At 40.6% G+C, this 19,511-nt stretch overlaps 2 protein-coding genes across 2 annotated transcripts in view; both read right to left on the bottom strand.

Moving 5' to 3' along the window:
* Window positions 1-206: 206 nt before the first annotated feature.
* LOC115588956 (uncharacterized) lies at window positions 207-2,580 on the bottom strand. The gene is made up of 6 exons (XM_030429629.1): window positions 2,491-2,580; window positions 2,053-2,394; window positions 1,822-1,860; window positions 1,599-1,709; window positions 1,458-1,495; window positions 207-770 (listed from the first exon to the last, which is right to left on the bottom strand). Exons 1-6 carry the CDS (start codon window positions 2,534-2,536, stop codon window positions 621-623), a joined length of 726 nt encoding a protein of 241 aa, XP_030285489.1. The 5' UTR covers window positions 2,537-2,580; the 3' UTR covers window positions 207-620.
* Window positions 2,581-8,776: 6,196 nt separating this feature from the next.
* The window catches only part of LOC115588957 (uncharacterized), a 54,542-nt gene continuing 43,807 nt past the window's right edge, over window positions 8,777-19,511 (bottom strand). Inside the window, exons 4-6 of the mRNA XM_030429630.1 lie at window positions 10,168-10,278; window positions 10,027-10,064; window positions 8,777-9,340 (exon numbers count right to left, since the gene is read on the bottom strand). Coding sequence (XP_030285490.1) covers window positions 9,191-9,340; window positions 10,027-10,064; window positions 10,168-10,278 — 299 coding nt within the window. The 3' untranslated portion in view covers window positions 8,777-9,190. The remainder of the gene's footprint in view (window positions 9,341-10,026; window positions 10,065-10,167; window positions 10,279-19,511) is intronic.

Genomic DNA, 19,511 nt, shown 5'->3' on the forward strand with positions numbered 1-19,511 from the left:
GCTGTGATTCAGAGTGGATGGTTTCATATTAGGCTGTAAAGGTGTCACTCTGACTAGTCAACTTTTCATTAGTTTGATAGATGGGTGTCACTTTGCCAGAAGTGTGGAGATACAGATGTGACCCTGATTCTGACTGTCAACACAGTGCATGGTGCAACAGAGGGCATTTGGGTGTCATAAACATTCACAACCATGACGACGACCAGTCTTTTAAAAATAGATTTTATTTTTCAATTCAAGCAATTCCCAGTTGAAATGTCTCCACATTGATGTTTTTCAAAAACAGTAACAGCTTTATTCCAAACTTCATTCCGTCAATGTTTTGATCTAACAGATCTAATGGTTTTCCCCTCAGTTGTGCTCAGACCACACTGCGCTGCCTCTTCCTGTCAAACAAGTGAGGTGAACCTCACTCACTCCTCTGTTGCTGTAGACCTCTGTCTACCAATGGTCGATCTAGACAGTTACAAGGTCAGACAAAACCAGGAAGACATGATAGTAAAAGCACTTGAAAAGTCAGCTATGTAGTCATTTGGTTATTTGAACTTTTTGCAATAATAAAAGGTTAACTCCTCCCACCCAACAAAGAACACAACAGCTGATTTAATACGATAAAAGCATTAGTTGAACCCTGAACCCCTCTGAGTCTGTCTGCTGGCAGTATAAATGACTCGAGTCTCCACTTCTCTCTCTGATGCAGGCCTCCTGCCTCTTACTGGTGTTGGGTAACAACTCAGGGCTGCATCCTTCAGCTGATCAGAGAGCAGATTCTGTAGACAGTACACAGTTACACTTATCACACAGAATACTTTTAAGAGGCTCGGTGTTGTGCTAGAAGCTGGTCGTTAATGTTGCAAAGCAAACACCAATTTCTAAAATAACGTCAGCTACTGTTGCTCTCTGTTAACTGGGGGGAGAGGGGAATTGAGACGAGGCGATTGTGAACGTGAATAAAGACACATTGTTTGGACTCTAAGAAAATAAACCAAATTCCTTCACACATAAATCCAGAGTCCAAAAGCATTTAACAACTTAACCAAATCACCCACAGGCTTGTATAGGCAACCAAGAGAGATGGGGAAGGTCCTATTTTTAAATCATGCAAAAATCTGCTGACATATAGCCAATAAAATGTGACCAATACATATGAATTGCTCCAAATTATTACTCAGAGCCCCTTTAAAGGATTGTTAAAAGTACATTAACTGAGCGGGACATTTCATATGACAAAATGAAACTTGTTAGTGCTCTTCAGTGGGACTCGAACATAATTTCTGAACTAATCAAACCATATATTAGGCCACATAGATGCAAATATATACAGTAGCCTACATATATACAAATACACTAATTTGTCAGGGAAAAGCCATTCTGAACTGATACAATACAGTTCTGGCTGTTTTTCAGTTTGGCTCTATCAAACAATATGTAAAAGTAATTATTAAAATTGTGTTCACCTCTCCTCTTCTCTCTGGATTCTGGTCTTCCTTAACAGCTATGTGACACAAAGAAAACATCTGGTCAGTTTTCCAGCATATTGACAACAGTTGAAAGTATTTCCACTGGCAACAAGACGGAGACAGTAACTGAAAAAGTACCTGTCTGAAGTTTCCTGTTTTCAACAACCAGACCAATGATGACCAGTACAAGGACAACAGTCAGAGCACCCAGGATCACACTTGTCAGCATTGCTATTCCGTCAGACTCTCCTACAAGAAAGTTAATATAGGCTCAACATTACTAACTGAATCTAGCTGAACTGTTCTACCTAGAACTAACTGACAACTTGGACAATGAAAGAAATCTTCAGGAGAATCTTACTTTCACCCTCCATGTCATCATGATGTGGCTCATCGCTGCCTTTTAATAAAATAAAGATAACATTTGTCTTGATTTAGTTTTGACAGATTTACATCAGAATGATTTAAAAAAAGACTTTTTTTGCATACAGGATGTTTTTTGTCAGACAATAAATACAATTATTGTACAATAAAAGCAGAAAAGAGCAAACTGAACAGAGATAACTAAAAGAGAAAAATACAGTAATCTTACCATTAACTTTTAAATGTATGGGAGTCAAAATTGGAGTGCCGCTTATGAAGAATCCACAGTAATACAGTCCAGAGTCAGATGAATCCACTTTTTTGATGTTGAGAAAGACAGTGGAGATGTTGGATTCCATTTCAAATTTCCCTTTTTCATATCCATCACAGACTATTACTTCGTCTCCATATGTAAACATAACAACAACGCAGCTGATCTTGGTTATGTTGACCATTCTGGACCAGAATGTTTGAGAATCATGTTTTGAAATGTTGTTACACTGCAGTGTGACTTCTTCACCAGGCTGAGCCGCCACAGTTTGATACTGAGAGACTGAGGCAGAGATCCAGCCTGAAACAAAAGCAGATAACAAAGAAAAGGAACATGAACATTTTCCTTTGGATAAATATTTAAATAAGTGAACAGTTATTAATTCTCAATACTCACTAATGATGCAGAGACTCAAAGCTGCTATCAAAGTGAAGTTCTTCATGGTGCGTGTTGCTGTTACTCTGCAATGTCCGCAACTGAACTGTGCTCCAGTCAGGATGCTTTTATTGAAAAGAGGTGGGGTGTGTTAAGTTCCTTATCCTGTTCATCAAACTGACCACAAACCTGCTGTCAGGAAGAAAAGTGTTCACGCAGAATGTTAAGTTACTCTTCTGATGGTGTTATTTTTACAATATGATGTAAGATTATATAAGAATGTCAAATCTAATCCCATCATCAATAGTAAAAATATAAACAATTTTTGTTTGACCAAAGCATAAAAATGATCTCGATCATCAGATGGTTCGGAGGTTGTCCTTATGTTTCCTTACGTTTCAGACAGTTGTGTAGAAGCAATTTTCCCCCTTGTGTTCATGACTGTGTCATCACCTGTAAACCAAATGGAGCGTTCTGTACAGGAAAACCTTTTTTTGTCTTATTAGGTGGAACATGCTGGAGGTGGTATTGAAGGTGTCTTTGCTAGGCTGAGTTAAGATTAAGTGATTTTAATTTCAAAATAAAAATATTTTTAAAAAGTAGTGGTTATACAGTGTTTAATAGTAGTAGCTGATACTGATTGTTTTCACTAACACAGTATGGCATGCTTTATTGTAAAGGTCCTTGTTTCCAACACTTTTATACAAGCCATATTGACAGCAGAGGAGTGTTTTACTTCCCTTGCAGCTTCAGAATGTGACAGCTCTTTCAACCATAGATGAAAATGATGCTGGAATGTGCAACATTTTTCCAGGGTGAGGCCGACACATCTAAAAACACAGCCATTAACCTTGTAGACTCTGCTGGTGGAGGACCGGCACCGGTCTGCATCCTTATTTGATCAGAATCAGAATCAGAATCAGAAATCCTTTAATGTCCCGCAGACGGGGAAATTTGTTTGATTCCAGCTACCTTATTTTTGTGATGCGTTGCTGCTGTTACCATCCTCCACCTGTACCCCAGGTCCTCTCAGGTTTTCCTACCAACAGCCAGTAGACATTCCAGACTCGTCTGCACCTTCCAATTTCTGCTCCCAGTCTGTATCCTCTGTATCATCAGCCACAGGTCTGTCTCCCATTTAGCTAGCCTCGGTATCATCGCCTTTCGCCTTCTCCTCATTTGGCTAACCACTGGTCCACGACTCTCCGGCCTGCACCTCAGTTACCTAGCACACTGCCTTTCTCCCCATCTGCAGGCTCCTTGTGGGTCTTCTGTTGTTTGGTTTTCTCGGCTACCCTCCAGAGTGGTCCTACCTAAGTGGCTTCCCTCCAGATCAGTCCTGTTTATGTCACAGGCATCTGGACTACCCTCCAGAGAATCTCCACCCATCCGCCCTGCCTACTGGTTGTAGTCCACCTCAGAGTTCCCTGAGCACTTCCTCGAGCGGCCTCCTCCTGCTTTTCAGTTGTACAGCTACCCAACTGAGGTCTCCTGCTCCTCCACCTTTCAGAACCAAGGCCCACCCTGCATATATTTGTGGCATCCAGAATGATCCAATCCCTTGATGAAGTGGTACCGTCACAACGGCAGCCTCAGTCCTGCTTTGCTTATTCCGCCTCTCTCGACCACATTTCCATTCCCAGAGGCCCCTACATTTTCATGAAGCTTTGCACTCATTGCCGTTCTCTATGCATTGACCGGATGTCCCCAGACTTTCGTACTCCTTCTAGTATCCTGACTCTCACATCCATGAATATCCACCAATCTGAGTCTAGTGTTACTTTGTGCTCTGCTTCCAATCTTAAACATGAACCTGCCTGCACCCTTTTCCCTTTCCCATTCCTGTTAACCTCACAGATTCCTTGTCACTTCTGTCAACTTTTAACATTCAAACCACTGACCTTGAATTGCTGACCCTGTCTGCCAGGTTGTCTGCATTTGTGTCCTTCCAACTGCTGCTTCGAACAAACTCCTTGACTTATGCGCAAGTGTGTCCAGACAAAGCCTGATGGTCTAAGACAGACAGAGAGTACCACAGAAGGAGAGTGGTTGTTCTATTTCATTCAGTATATTCTGCATGGCTTACTTCTGTTACTTCTGACAATCAAAACAACAAATTGACAAACACTGTTATCCTCTGATGTCTTACTTGCAGAGACCCTAGAATGATTTCAGGTTTGGTCTTCAATCATCCCTTAATATAAGCATGCAAATAGGATGCAGGCTATAAAAGCAATCCAGGCAAAGACCCAAGATGGGTCTTATGTTTCTGTCATGATTTCAAGTTTTCAGGTGGATTTTCTGTGCTGGGTATGTTTTTTCTTTTGCCTGTGTGTTTCTGAGGTGCAGTAGACGTAGGCGTGTTTTTCCTGGAGGGCTGGAGTTTTCTGTCTCACACACCTACAGCGAATCTCATCAACCCAATCTTAAATATTCTGGGCTACTCTGCGTTCATTGCAAGATTGTTTCATCTCTACTACGTGAAGTAGTGCCTATATACTGTATATAGTACTCACTCCCTTTATTTGGTTTTCTCAACTGCATCATGGTCAATATAATTTGGCTTTTTTGACAAAAGAATTGACTAAAAACAACAACAATCTATTTAATGTCAAAGTGAAACCAGATTTCTGCCAATAAATGTCAATTAATTAAACATATATGATGTAAAGTGATTGCATAAGTATTCATCCCCTTTAAAGTCACTCACCTAATTGGACAGGGGTCATTGGTTAATCAGTATTCCTGGTCACTTAAACAGGTTTTGTCCATTGGATGGTCACCCTATATGTTGCTTTATCAGGTGTTATCCAGTGGATGGGCATCCTAGAGAGCATGAGTTTTTATCTTTATCTATGCAAAAATGTTTTCACCAGGATGGACTGGCCATAGGGAGCCCAAGGGGCCTGGCAAGCTGATTGGCCTGCAGTGTTATAAAACCAGAAAACAACACAGTGCAGCGACTTAAAGTCAGAACTGTTGGCCCTCACAGCTGGAATACACTCTCTGACAATAATTGGCACCAACAGTATGGCACTTTTTTGGAACTGTGCTTTCATTCTCTCAATCTCTAGCTCTCTCAGTTATGTTATCATGGCCGCTCAGTTTGACAAGTCTTTGCTGTATCAGCTTCTTCAAGTCTCAGCTACTTCTGTTTTTCTGTACTTCTGAAAATCACTGTAAAGAAGGAAGGAAGCCTGAACATGTTTTCCACACACTAATGAGATGCTGTTATTGGCATCAAGGCCTAAACAATGTTAGTTGTGTTTGAGACTGACTGCAGTCAAGCCTTTACAATTAATTCAACTTTGAAATGTACAAAGCACAGTATTTAAAACCTGTTTCAAAGACTTCTACTGAGGCACATAACAATCATCACAATCTATCAAAAATATCTTCAGGTTTTAAGAGAACATATTTAAATGTCAGTGTGAAAGTTGTGCAGCTTTTGTCACATGTGGTTTTAATGCTGAGAAGCCACAGTGGAAAATAACAGGGGGGAGGGGGCACAAGACTTGTTGCATGCGCACTCGAACACAGCCAGAGCTGAAGTCAAGCCCTTTAGAAAAAATGATGTATACATTCACTCTATCAACATACAATAAGGATGACTTAAGAAAGAAAATTAAAGTGTTTCCAGTCAAATATTGAAAAACACAGGCTTATGAAAACATTTTCAAAATTTATATTTAAATGAATGTACATTACCCCTCCTACCTCCCAGCAGCCTCCCCTATATGGACATACAACAATCATCAGTGTCTTTACAGTTCCATCCTCCGTCACACATCAAGTGGGTGTTTCTTTAATTCAGATAACCATCAAGGACAAATTTAATGAAAGATAGATCCTGAGAGCGAGAGAGGAAGAAGCGTGTGAGAATCAAAAACCAAAGACTGTCGAGGAAATATTAAATTTACCTTAATGTTGAATCTTTTTCACAAATGAAATTTTAGACAAAGGGATATTAATCCCACTTCTGTAATCTTACTCTTGTTATACTGGATATTTGATGTAGAAAAAAATACTGTTGCTGTTATGTGAGTGATTATTTGCCCTAGTACTTTACTCTGGCTGTACATTAGCTGTAAATAAGTGGGCAGTGGTGAGGGTGTGTGTTTCTGTGTGTTTTCATCTAGGCCCTTCCCTGAACTCAGCACTTGCTGGGGACTCGACTGGTCCTCTCTCTTCTTTCCCTCCTCTCATTTCTGTATTGTCAGGTTAGTTTCTCCTCCAGCTCCATTCAGCAGACAACATGGAGGATAGCTGCTACAGTCAGGTTGATAAACAGTAGCAAAGGATAAATCCATACTTTATTCCTGAAAGTTAAAAAGTAAACTCTGAGCTCTCCTGCTGTCAGTAAACAGCTCTGGATCAGAGTAGAATCTGATGTTTAAAGGTTGATGTTGCTTTGAAAGTAAGGTACCTAAATAAGTGTGTGTAAAGCAGAGACTGAACTAAAGTTCATAAGTAGTGGCGTCACTCTTGGTTGTTTTTGAGAACAGCAGGTTGTGTGATGTTTGTGGCGGAAGTCTTCCTGTGGTCAGGACTTTATTTTTCACTCAGACAGACAATGATCGTCACCACAGAGAATCGGCTTATTCCATCGCTATTTATATCCATTCAGTACAAATACACAGACTGACATTCTTTATTCAACACAATATAGGTCACTTTTTAGGTTTACATTTATACTTTGCTGCAAAGCTTTGACCTGAGAGGCCTCCTGACTTACTGACACCACACTGTGCTGTCTCTTCCTGTGAAGTCATGTGTCTCTCTATCACTCCTCCCTCCATTTGACTCTCCCTATGAGTAGGTGTGACAGTCATCAGTGTCCTTTGTGTGACGTAGACTTTGGCCAATAAAGTAAAAGAAGCAAACATAAGCAAAGAATGCAGATTAATATGTCTCCACTTGTGCATGGTCAAGGCAGCCCGCTCGAGCACGTGTCAGTACTGGTGAAAATAGAATCTTGCACTGTTGGTTGTACAGTATGAAAGAAACGCCTCCAGAGAAAATAGAACTGACATCTTCCTGTGGTTGAGACTGCTCTTTCAGCTGATACTGTACATACACGACTGTGTTCTGGCCTACACATATTATTGACTTTACAGAGGACAGATTCTGTGGTTTTATTCCTATTGAGGGCAAAGTTAAGGAGAAGAAATACATCTTTGTGTACATCCACACTTGTGTGTCACGTCTTATTTACTGGCTAGCTAACTGTTGGTGTTATTAGCAGTGTGTGTGTGAAGCTCAGAGAATCACTGTGACAGTAGTGCTGTATGTGTTTCCACCATGGCTACAGTATGCATGCTGGCTGCTTGTTATATCTGCTGATTTGTATCATGTTGAGTAAGGATGTGAAGTGTGAAGGGGCCTGTGCTCATCAGAAAAATGATCAGATCGGTCGAAAGCAGCTTCTGTGGCCATAGTGATGATTACTGTAGCAAAGAAAGAAGTCAGGTGACGTGGTATTAAGAACAAACTGTATACTGCGTACAGTAGGACCCGAGTTATTTGACCTAAAACTAGATAATTTTGACCTAACACTGTGTGAAGGTGTGTTGTACATCAGACATGCTAGTTGGATGGTCCCCCCAATGACTCTTTGACACCAGATGAAGGGATCTGTGTCAACACTTTCTCTCTCTTTCTTAAACCGCAGATCTGTCATTCACACCAAGTTAATGCCTTGATGGTTCAACCTTTTGTGGGTGAGAGAGGATCCTGAGTTTGAACTTCTCTCTTTTTTCTTCTATCTATCTATTTCTGTCAATTGTGTGAACAACTGCTGCAACACTGTGCATGCCTTGTAGGACAGACTGCCTAAAAATGCACTATAATACCCATATTGAAACAACATGTCAGTTCCCCTCATGTTAACAGCCGACAACCGTGGAGCTGTTGGAAAGCACTTCAGATGGATCTTTGCTGAATCACAGATATTAATGTAACCAGTAGTGTAAGTCATTTCCTTGTATTGTTCAGTAGTAACTATTTATATGTTTAATGCTTTAAATGCATTATCATTAAATATTTTTTTTTTTATATATGCAGGTTAGTTTACTGAGTACATATCACTGAATATGTTAGTAGCTGTGATTCAGAGTGGATGGTTTCATATTAGGCTGTAAAGGTGTCACTCTGACTTGTCAACTTTTCATTAGTTTGATAGATGGGTGTCACTTTGCCAGAAGTGTGGAGATACAGATGTGACCCTGATTCTGACTGTCAACACAGTGCATGGTGCAACAGAGGGCATTTGGGTGTCATAAACATTCACAACCATGACGACGACCAGTCTTTTAAAAATAGATTTTATTTTTCAATTCAAGCAATTCCCAGTTGAAATGTCTCCACATTGATGTTTTTCAAAAACAGTTACTGCTTTATTTCAAACTTCATTCCGTCAACGTTTTGATCTAACAGATCTAATGGTTTTCCCCTCAGTTGTGCTCAGACCACACTGTGCTGCCTCTTCCTGTCAAACAAGTGAGGTGAACCTCACTCACTCCTCCGTTGCTGTAGACCTCTGTCTACCAATGGTCGATCTAGACAGTTACAAGGTCAGACAAAACCAGGAAGACATGATAGTAAAAGCACTTGAAAAGTCAGCTATGTAGTCATTTGGTTATTTGAACTTTTTGCAATAATAAAAGGTTAACTCCTCCCACCCAACAAAGAACACAACAGCTGATTTAATACGATAAAAGCATCAGTTGAACCCTGAACCCCTCTGAGTCTGTCTGCTGGCAGTATAAATGACTCGAGTCTCCACTTCTCTCTCTGATGCAGGCCTCCTGCTTCTTACTGGTGTTGGGTAACAACTCAGGGCTGCATCCTTCAGCTGATCAGAGAGCAGATTCTGTAGACAGTACACAGTTACACTTATCACACAGAATACTTTAAAGAGGCTCGGTGTTGTGCTAGAAGCTGGTCATTAAAGTTGCAAAGCAAACACATATTTCTAAAACAACGTCAGCTACTGTTGCTCTCTGTTAACTGGGGGGAGAGGGGAATTGAGACGAGGCGATTGTGAACGTGAATAAAGACACATTGTTTGGACTCTAAGAAAATAAACCAAATTCCTTCACACATAAATCCAGAGTCCAAAAGCATTTAACAACTTAACCAAATCACCCACAGGCTTGTATAGGCAACCAAGAGAGACGGGGAAGGTCCTATTTTTAAATCATGCAAAAATCTGCTGACATATAGCCAATAAAATGTGACCAATACATATAAATTGCTCCAAATTATTACACAGAGCCCCTTTAAAGGATTGTTCAAAGTACATTAACTGAGCGGGACATTTCATATGACAAAATGAAACTTGTTAGTGCTCTTGAGTGGGACTCAAACATAATTTCTGAACTAATCAAACCATATATAGGCCACATAGATGCAAATATATACAGTAGCCTACATATATGCAAATCCACTAATTTGTCAGGGAAAAGCCATTCTGAACTGATACAATACAGTTGTGGCTGTTTTTCAGTTTGGCTCTATCAAACAATATGTAAACGTAATTATTAAAATTGTGTTCACCTCTCCTCTTCTCTCTGGATTCTGGTCTTCCTTAACAGCTATGTGACACAAAGAAAACATCTGGTCAGTTTTCCAGCATATTGACAAAAGTTGAAAGCATTTCCACTGGCAACAAGACGGAGACAGTAACTGAAAAAGTACCTGTTTGAAGTTTCCTGTTTTCAACAACCAGACCAATGATGACCAGTACAAGGACAACAGTCAGAGCACCCAGGATCACACTTGTCAGCATTGCTATTCCGTCAGACTCTCCTACAAGAAAGTTAATATAGGCTCAACATTACTAACTGAATCTAGCTGAACTGTTCTACCTAGAACTAACTGACAACTTGGACAATGAAAGAAATCTTTAGGAGAATCTTACTTTCACCCTCCATGTCATCATCATGTGGCTCATCGCTGCCTTTTAATAAAATAAAGATAACATTCGTCTTGATTTTGAAGAATGCTTTAAAAAAAGGAGACTTTCTTGCGTACAGGATGTTGTTTTCAGACAATAAATAAAAGTATTGTACAATATAAGCAGAAAAGAGCGAACTGAACAAAGAGAACTAAAAGAGAAAAAGACAGGAATCTTACCATTGACCTTTAAATGTATCGGAGTCAAACTTGGAGTGCCCTCTATAAGAAATCCACAGTAATACAGCCCAGAGTCAGATGAATCCACTTTTTTGATGTTGAGAAAGACACTGGAGATGTTGGATTTCATTTCAAATTTCCCTTTTTCATATCCATCACAGATTTTAAGTCTGCTTCTATATCTAAACATAACAACAACGCAGTTGATCTTGGTTATGTTGACCAGTCTGGACCAGAATGTTTGAGAATCATGTTTTGAAATGTTGTTGTACTGCAGTGTGACTTCTTCACCAGGCAGAGCCTCCACAGTTTGATACTGAGAGACTGAGGCAGAGATCCAGCCTGAAACAAAAGCAGATAACAAAAAAAGGAACATGAACATTTTCCTTTGGTTAAATATTTAAATAAATGAACAGTTGTTATTTCCCAATACTCACTAATGCTGCAGAGACTCAAAGCTGCTATCAAGGTGAAGTTCTTCATGGCGCGTGTTGCTATTACTCTGCAATGTTCGCAACTGAACTGTGCTCCAGTCAGGGTGCTTTTAATGCAAAGAGGTGGGGTGTGTCTTAAGTTCCTTATCCTGTTCATCAAACTGACCACAAACCTGCTGTCAGGAAGAAAAGTGTTGATGCAGAATGTTAAGTAATTTTTTCAGATGGTGTTATTTTTACTATACAATGTAAGATTATATAAGAATGCAAAATCTATTCCAGTCTTCCAAAATAAAAAATAAAAAAACCCCACAATTTTTGTTAACCTTTAAGTTGGTACATGCTGGAGGTGGTATTGGAGGTGTTTTTGCTAGGCTGATGTAAGATAGTGATTTTAATTTCAGATTAACTAGATTTTTAAAAAGTATAGATTTTTTAATAGTAGTAGCTGATACTGATTATTTCCACTAACATAGTATGGCATGCTTTACTATAAAGGTTCTGGTTTCCAACACTTTTATACATGCCATATTGACAGCAGATGAGTGTTTGCTCGCCTTGCAGATTTAAAATTTGACAGTTCCTTCAACATCAGACGCACTTTTCCTCTGAATGTGCTAGAAAGAAAATTCCAGGGTGAGGCTGACACATCTAAAAACAAAGCCATTAACCTTGCAGACTCTGCTGGTGGAGGCCCTATCTGCATCCTGATTTGATTCCAACGCCGTTATTTTTGTGATGCTTTGCTGCTGTTACCATCCTCCATCTGTACCCCAGGTCCTCTCAGGTTTTCCTACCAACAGCCAGTAGACATTTCAGACTCCTCTGCATCTTCAAATTTCTTCTCCCAGTCTGTAGCCTCTGTATCATCAGCCACAGGCCTGTCTCCCATTTAGCTAGCCTCTGTATCATTCCCTCTTGCCTTCCTCTCATTTGGCTAGCTACTGGTCCACTACCCTCCGGCCTTCACCTCAGTTACTTAGCCTGCTGCCTGTTTCCCCATGTGTGGCCGGACAAATGTGGCCGGACCCAACCGCCAATTCAGGGCCCTGTCTAAGATCAATAAAATTTACTTTAAAAATATACAGGTTCTTTAAAATCGGGGGGGGTGTTAAAAGACCATCAAGAGAGTTTCAATAAAAAGGATTTATTACAATAAAAGATGGCACCATTTAAAATACTAAAACTTAAAAGAAAAGTCTCTGTCCTGTTGATGCCTGATCAGTCTATTGTCCTTACATACTGCATCCCTGGTGTCACGGTCCCGCTGCCCTCGGGCGTCCCCGGCGCTACTGTTCTCTGCGCCCGCTGTCCCAGCACTGACGTCCTCGGTGTCATGGTGCCTGCCCCGGCGTCCCCGGCGCTAACCTTCTCGGCGTCTGCCGTCCTGGCGTTGACGTCCTCGGTATTCTGGCGCCCACCGTCTCGGGCGTCCCAGGTGCTCACCGCCATCTGCCGTCCTAGTGTTGACGTCCTCAGTATTCTGGCGCCCACCGTCTCGGGCGTCCCCGGCGCCCACCGTCTCGGGCGTCCCCGGCGCCCACCGCCGTCCTGGCACTGACATCCTCGGGATCAGGGATAACGGATCACGGATTGACCCAGCGCATTGGGTTGAGGATTTGACCCAATGCGCTGGGTCTAAATAACCCAGCGCTGGGTCCAAAAGGGACCGAGCCAATGCTGGGTTATTTATACCCAGCGCATTGGGTTGAGGATTTGACCCAGCATGCTGGGTCAAGATTTTGACTCAACAAAGGGTAAAAACTACTCATGCTGATGAGTTAAAGCTACCAAGAAATGGGTTACCAGGTTATCAGTATAGCTGTGGTTAAAAACAATATCAATTTTATTACCAACATTTTCTAAGAATGTTTCATTTAATTTACTTTAACTTCAGTAGATGTAAAATCGATATAAATTACTATTAAATGATCAAACAACAAAATACTCTTCAAAACCTTATTTTATTGGTCATGAAATGTAATTTAACTGTCACTACATAAAACAGTATTTTAGAAAAAGATTATATATATATATGTGACCCAGTCTGGCGAAATGAGTCGGAAGTCGCAACGTTCTAATTTGAGATACGGCCGATTACATTAATAAACATTGAAAATATAGATTTTTTTTTTTTTTTATCTTGTATGAAAGAAAGGTATTCAAAAGTCATCCTCCAAAGTTTCATACTCCAGATAACTATGTTAAGGTACTTACATTGCTAATTAGGTTGACGTATAACTTTTAAATCTTACAAAAAATGCGAGCGATAAACACTCGTTACGGCTCCACTCGTCTGACCCGAGGATTCTCCTATGTTTTGGGTATCCCCTGAAACGTCAGGATCTCTGCTTTCCAAAGATGGTGATAGGCATCTTGTGAAACCAATCAAAACGCTTAAATCGTGTATGCAAATGATCAAAATTAGCATACAAGCATCAGAGGCCTTCGCTCAGGAATACCGGCGCGCGATTGGTCCAGCTACCGGCCTGTCAGAAGCGCTCTGTTGCCAGCCAGATTAACTTTTTAAAGTCCTCATCTAAAATTAGCGATTTGTGTCGATTCCACGTACCATCATTTTATGGTAGTGTGTAGTGCTTAGTGTGAAGATGTCACTGTCAAAAGAAAAGAATATAGCCAAAGCTTTGAACGCTATTGACGGATCCAATTTGCGGTCTGCTGCCGGCCAGCAAGAGTGGATTAAGCTAGTAAACGATTTTTTTGGACGTGATCCTGTGTCATCCTCTGATGAAGAAAATGTTAGTGATGAAGATGAGACATTGGAGCCTGAAACCACCAGTATTCACGACGGTATTGATGACGAGGACAACAACTTGGATGAGGATGAAAACTTGAGTGAGCCTGTCACTGACTTGAAGGGGCAATGTCAAGTTGTGAAGCAGTGTCTGTGGGTACAGTGAATGAAAACCGAGATGACGAAATTAGAAAAATACGTGAATTTTCTTGCAATGGGTGCAAGCTAAACAATCGGGAGCCGTGTTTTACATCATTCAATGAGGACTTCGTTCATGATCTTCGGTTATCCATGGCATCTCTCACGGAATACGAGAAAGATTTCGTTCTTTTAGGGAAAATTAGCTGCCATTTCCAGAACAGTCACAAGGTGTTCGAAGAAAAAAAACACAGCGGGAGCGTCAGCATCAGAGGACAGAGCACTACGTGAACGGGAGGAGAGTTTGTCGTGAAACATTCAAGTTCCTACATTGGTAAGTAGCTTTAAAAATACTGTGTTTGTGTAAATCTGATTCAGCACTAGGCTATATTTCACCATGTATGTCAAATACATTGTTTAACATTTTACTGACAGTACGCTACGTTCTCGTTTTTATTTCAGCATCAGCCAAAATAAACTGACAGCTCTCCTTAAGCACTATAAGGAAAATGGCTTGACCCCGCGAGTTAAGAGGTCCGGAGGTCGTCAGGGAAAAGATAAGCGACTGCTCACGCATGACGACATCTGTCGCGTCGTTTCCTTCATCGTGAACTTTGCGGAGCTTCACGCATTGGTTCTCCCTGGTCGCGTCCCTGGATACAAACGCTTTGATATCAAGCTGCTGCCCTCTCATTACACCAAGGCCACAGTTTTTCGAGCGTATGAAACGGCAATTAAGGCAATAGGTGAGTAACAGTCTGTGTGCTGATAGCCTGTTATGCTGAAGAAACATAACTTGACGATATGAAAATACTGTAGGCATATACTACTTGTAGATATAATGGTTTGAACTGGAGCCACAAACCACCAGGAAACACAGGTTGCAATCATTATTTGATTATTCCCCCAGAATGATGTGAATGTTGGTATTATAATCAGTCCTGGTTCAGTGCCATGGTTCTAAAAGAAAATAAACGAATTACAATATAATTACAATAGCAAATTAGACATTCAGGTCTGAATAATGTCAAATACTTGCAAATTAGAATACAATTATTATTTCAAATAATAATAAGATGAAGATAATTCAATTCATTCTGCTCTTCCTCTGCTGTTCCTCTCCTCTCCTCTCTCTCTGCAAAGGACAAGTGACAGGCATTAACAATAATTGTTAACATTAACAAACTACACATAAGCTAGTTGGCCATAATGCAGGATCGCTGGAATTAAGTGTGTGATCAGTCTCTGATCCATCCTGCTCAGACTCTCCAACGGGGCAGCGCGCCCCTCCTGCATCACTCTCTCTGTCACCTGACTGCAGCTGGATCTCTCTCCTCTCTGATGGAGCTTCCAAACTCAACTGTTTCTGTCAAAGATAACGTGTTGTGTCAGGCTTTTATACAAGCTAATGGATGTTAACATTAGAGCAGGCCAGTTTGATTACGTTACAAGGTCTCAAATATACATGGCAAACTCAGGTGAGCGCCACTCAGCCTGGTGAAAGTTTGGAGACACAGAGGAGAAAAGCCTCATCCAGGCCTCTATTTATAAAGTGGGATTAACAGTGGGAGGTGCTTGCACCACTATTCCACTTGTCATGAGCCACTGACATGAAGGGGAACAAACCTACAGTTTCTAACACTATTAATTGTATGTATTCATTCATGTATTTATTAATTTATTTACATCAATTTATCATTAAGACCTGTGTGCATTAATACAGAATGCAGAAGTGTATTAATACAGAAATTGCGCAAGCTCTTCCCTACTTTGTTTTATCAGAACATCGTGTGGTGAACATTGTCACCTTTCGACGGCTGTGGAAGACCCTTGTGCCCTACATCGTCCGGACAAAGCCAATGACTGACTTGTGTTGGCAATGCCGTAAAAACAACTCAGCAATCTATAAGTCTGCCAACCTGACGGAGGCAGAGAAATCCGATCGCTGCAAAAATCAGGAGGACCACCTCATGAAAGTGACCCTAGAACGGTCACTGTATCAAGAAATGGTTCAGAATGCTAAGGATACGGTGAAAGTCAACAGCATTCATGAACTCTGTCCTTGTGACCCATGCTCCCGAGACATGACAATGCACTACTCCTTTGATTTCGCACAGCAGGTGCATTTCCCCTCCGATCGGCTTCAACGCGGTCCCATGTACTTTCTGACCCCTCGAAAGTGTGGTTTGTTCGGCATCAACTGTGAGGCCATTCCAAGGCAAGTTAATTACCTTATTGGTGAATGTGTGTGCATCACGAAAGGATCAAATGCTGTGGTGTCATTCCTTGACCATTTCTTCACCCGATATGGCATGAGTGAAAAGCATCTCCAGTTACACTGTGACAACTGTCCTGGACAGAACAAGAACAATACGATGCTACAGTACCTGCTATGGAGAGTGCTTCATGGTTTCCATGAAACGGTTTCATTGAACTTCCTGGTAGTAGGTCACACAAAGTTTGCGCCAGATTGGGCATTCGGCCTGGTGAAGCAAATGTATCGGCGAAAGATGGTATCCTGTCTGGACGATGTTGTTGAAGCCATCAACAACATCGCAGACTGGAGTTAACATTGCACAACTTGTTGGACGGGAAAAAGGGGAAGCCTTTGTGGAGCAGCGTGACTGGCAGTCATTCCTCAAGCCATTCTTCCAAACCTTCCCTGGTATAACCCAACACCAGCATTACAGGTGTGTAATTTGGTAGCATTTGCCAACATTAACATGAAAAATAGCTCAAGAGTTGCTGAAGCAGATGCTTATTATTCTAAAGTTCTGCAACTGATAATAATTTGTGTGTGTGTGTATTACATGGGTACTTGTGTACTTTTAGGGACAGTGAATGGATGTTTTACTAATTCTTATTCAATCTTCTATTTTTCAGAATGAGCAGTAACCATCCTGGCTGGGTGTTCTACAAGGACTTTGCCAATTCTGAGGAGCAAGGAATATGCCTGCTCAAAGAGGACGCACCACCACTGAGGAGACCTGCTGTTGTCAAGCCTCCTGGCAATGACTTGAAAAGACAGAATTATCTGTATGAAAGTATTCGTGAGTTTTGCACAGAAAACACAAAAGACATTACCTGCCCAAAACCAGCTACGGGGAAGGTAAGCCATCCCTCTCCTTGCCCAGCAAAGAGAAGAAAAACTGAAATGTGAAATGTTGTTGTCTTATTTCTGTGCTTCTCAGCCTACCACCTCCACTTGGACCTCAACCTCTTGTCAGTTAAGTTTGTGTTAAAAGTTGTTTTTAAAGAATAAATTTAGCATGCGCCACGTTTCATAAAGGTACAATGCAGAGGTAGTCAGTCACAGTTATCATATCAGTTCTTTATTAATGGCCATAAATGTGTTTTGTGAGGTCAGAGTAACCTTAACAACTAACTTCCGGTCAGTTCACTTTCAAATTAATGTTCTGTTTTTTCTCTTATTTCTCTAAACAAAGATCACAATGCATTTCATTAATATATTTCATAATTGTAAATGTAAGTCAAAATGTATGAGTGTATATTACAAAATATGGGATTTATCTGGGGGAGATCTCCATGAGAAAGTATTTGATTTGTTTTAATCAGTTATTTAATGTAATCAATTGACTTGTCTTAACATGTATGAAATGTACACAGACATTTTGAGAAGCAGTCCACTCCTGTAACACTGTTGGATTCATTATGGACAGTTTGAAAACAAGAGACAGGGTCACCTTTTTTATTCCACACACTCTTCTTCTTTTTTCAAAATCCGGTGCCTACATTACCCACAACTGCAACCTAGCAACTGAATGACATCACTGGAGGCAGTATATCAGATTACACGCAGCGTCCTCTGGAGCCATGAAGGCTTAATACCACTTTTTATCACATATGCGGTAGTACTCCCCAAGATCTGTAAACACACTGTAAGGTGTAAAACTGGTGGAGTTACCCTTTAATTTTATGACTATTACATTTAGATTTGTATTGCTTTTAATTTGGGCGTGGTAGCTGTGTTTTAGGTGATTTCAGGGGGTTACTGGGGGGTCAGAGGTCAACTCCTATGCGTGCTGCTCACTGTTCACTGCATTGTGACTGTAAACAGTGGAAATTCGTCTTGTGATACCCTTGTTGGGGATAGGAACTTGGCTGCCTGTCAATGTCTGCTCAGCTGTGATTAACACACACACACACACACACACACACACACACCTTCTGTACACACTTGTACAAACTGTAATTTTTTTGTAAATGTTTATAATTCTTTGATAAATTGTCTTTTCTAAAATATGAATTTAAATTAATATTTGAATAAATAATAATGAAATAATTTAAGCTTCAGTTTGGTTTAATAGCACTATCTAAGTATCCAAATGCCTTTGGTGAAATTTAGCTGTAAAAAAATGAGTGCATCTCTTTGGATGCTAATGATTTGTAAAGATATAAACAAAAAACGGACAAAAAAACTTTAAACACGATTTTCTCAGGTTTTCCACTGGAAAAAGATGGTGGGTGGCCATATTTGAAATGGATGTGTCTTGACAACCGTTCAAGGCATGACTTAAACTAGGATATCATTTTAAAGCTTATTTTCTCATCTTTCCATTGATACCAAAATCTCAATGTTGAGCTTAGGGTCACTGTGACTCATTTTGCCAGACTGGGTCACACATATATATATATATATATATATATATATATATATCACATCAAAACAGTTTACTTTAACTTAAATTACAGGCTGAATTCACAGAGACTTAGAGGCCATGTCTCTCAGCTGACCTGGGAACGCCTCGGGATCCCCCTGGAAGAGCTGGATGAAGTGGCTGGGGTAGAGGGAGGTCTGGGTCTCCCTGCTTAGGCTGCTGCCCCCGCTACCCGGCCCTGGATAAGCAGTAGAAGATGGATGGCATTAGTTCATTCAGTCAAAAAAAAGTCACAAATTGATTTGTGTTGAACATTATTACATACCTTCAAAAGTTGGGATCAAGCTTCTCCTGGAAACTCATCCATCTTTCAAAAATTAAAACAAACATTTTTAGTGCAACATATAAATAAGCATATGTAAAACACCAATAAAAGCTCTATGTACACAGTAAACATAACATAAGTGACAAATCATTGCCGTTATTATAATATTAACATGCAAGCTCTGGTCTGAGGTACTTCAGTGGGAGGAAGAAGTGAGAAGTTACTGCAACGCGCAACAATAAATAGTTAAAATCATACAGAACAACAAGCCCAAATATAAATATATTTCTCCCCACTATTCTCCATGGACAGACAATATTGTTGCACAGGCTAGCGGAGTACATCGTAGCGGGATAATTCAATGTCGAGACAATATAAATTTGATAACAACACACTGCTTGCTCGAGTGTGATGTCACAGACGTCACTTCAAACTATGACATGCCTGATCTCAAACTCACACTGCTGCACTGAGAAAAAGCTGACATCGACAAAGTTGAGGGCCACATGTTACACCAGCTCTATGTGAATACCTGCCGAGAGTGAATCGATGTTTGCATTGAAAAGAGACAAAAACACAACTCACCCACTCTCCCCCAGTGACACGTTATGCAGCATCTTTCCGCGTCCAGCATA

The sequence above is a fragment of the Sparus aurata genome, chromosome 10 (assembly GCF_900880675.1).
Source record: "Sparus aurata chromosome 10, fSpaAur1.1, whole genome shotgun sequence".
NCBI lineage: Eukaryota > Metazoa > Chordata > Actinopteri > Spariformes > Sparidae > Sparus > Sparus aurata.

What these genes read in the sequence shown, in the direction of transcription:
- LOC115588956 (XM_030429629.1), bottom strand. Translation starts at nt 2,536, where the DNA reads ATGAAGAACTTCACTTTGATAGCAGCTTTGAGTCTCTGCATCATTA. An exon ending in CATACATTTAAAAGTTAATG is followed by an intron (nt 1,861 to 2,052) that starts GTAAGATTACTG and finishes TTTTATTAAAAG; the next exon opens with GCAGCGATGAGCCACATCAT. An exon ending in TGATGACATGGAGGGTGAAA is followed by an intron (nt 1,710 to 1,821) that starts GTAAGATTCTCC and finishes ACTTTCTTGTAG; the next exon opens with GAGAGTCTGACGGAATAGCA.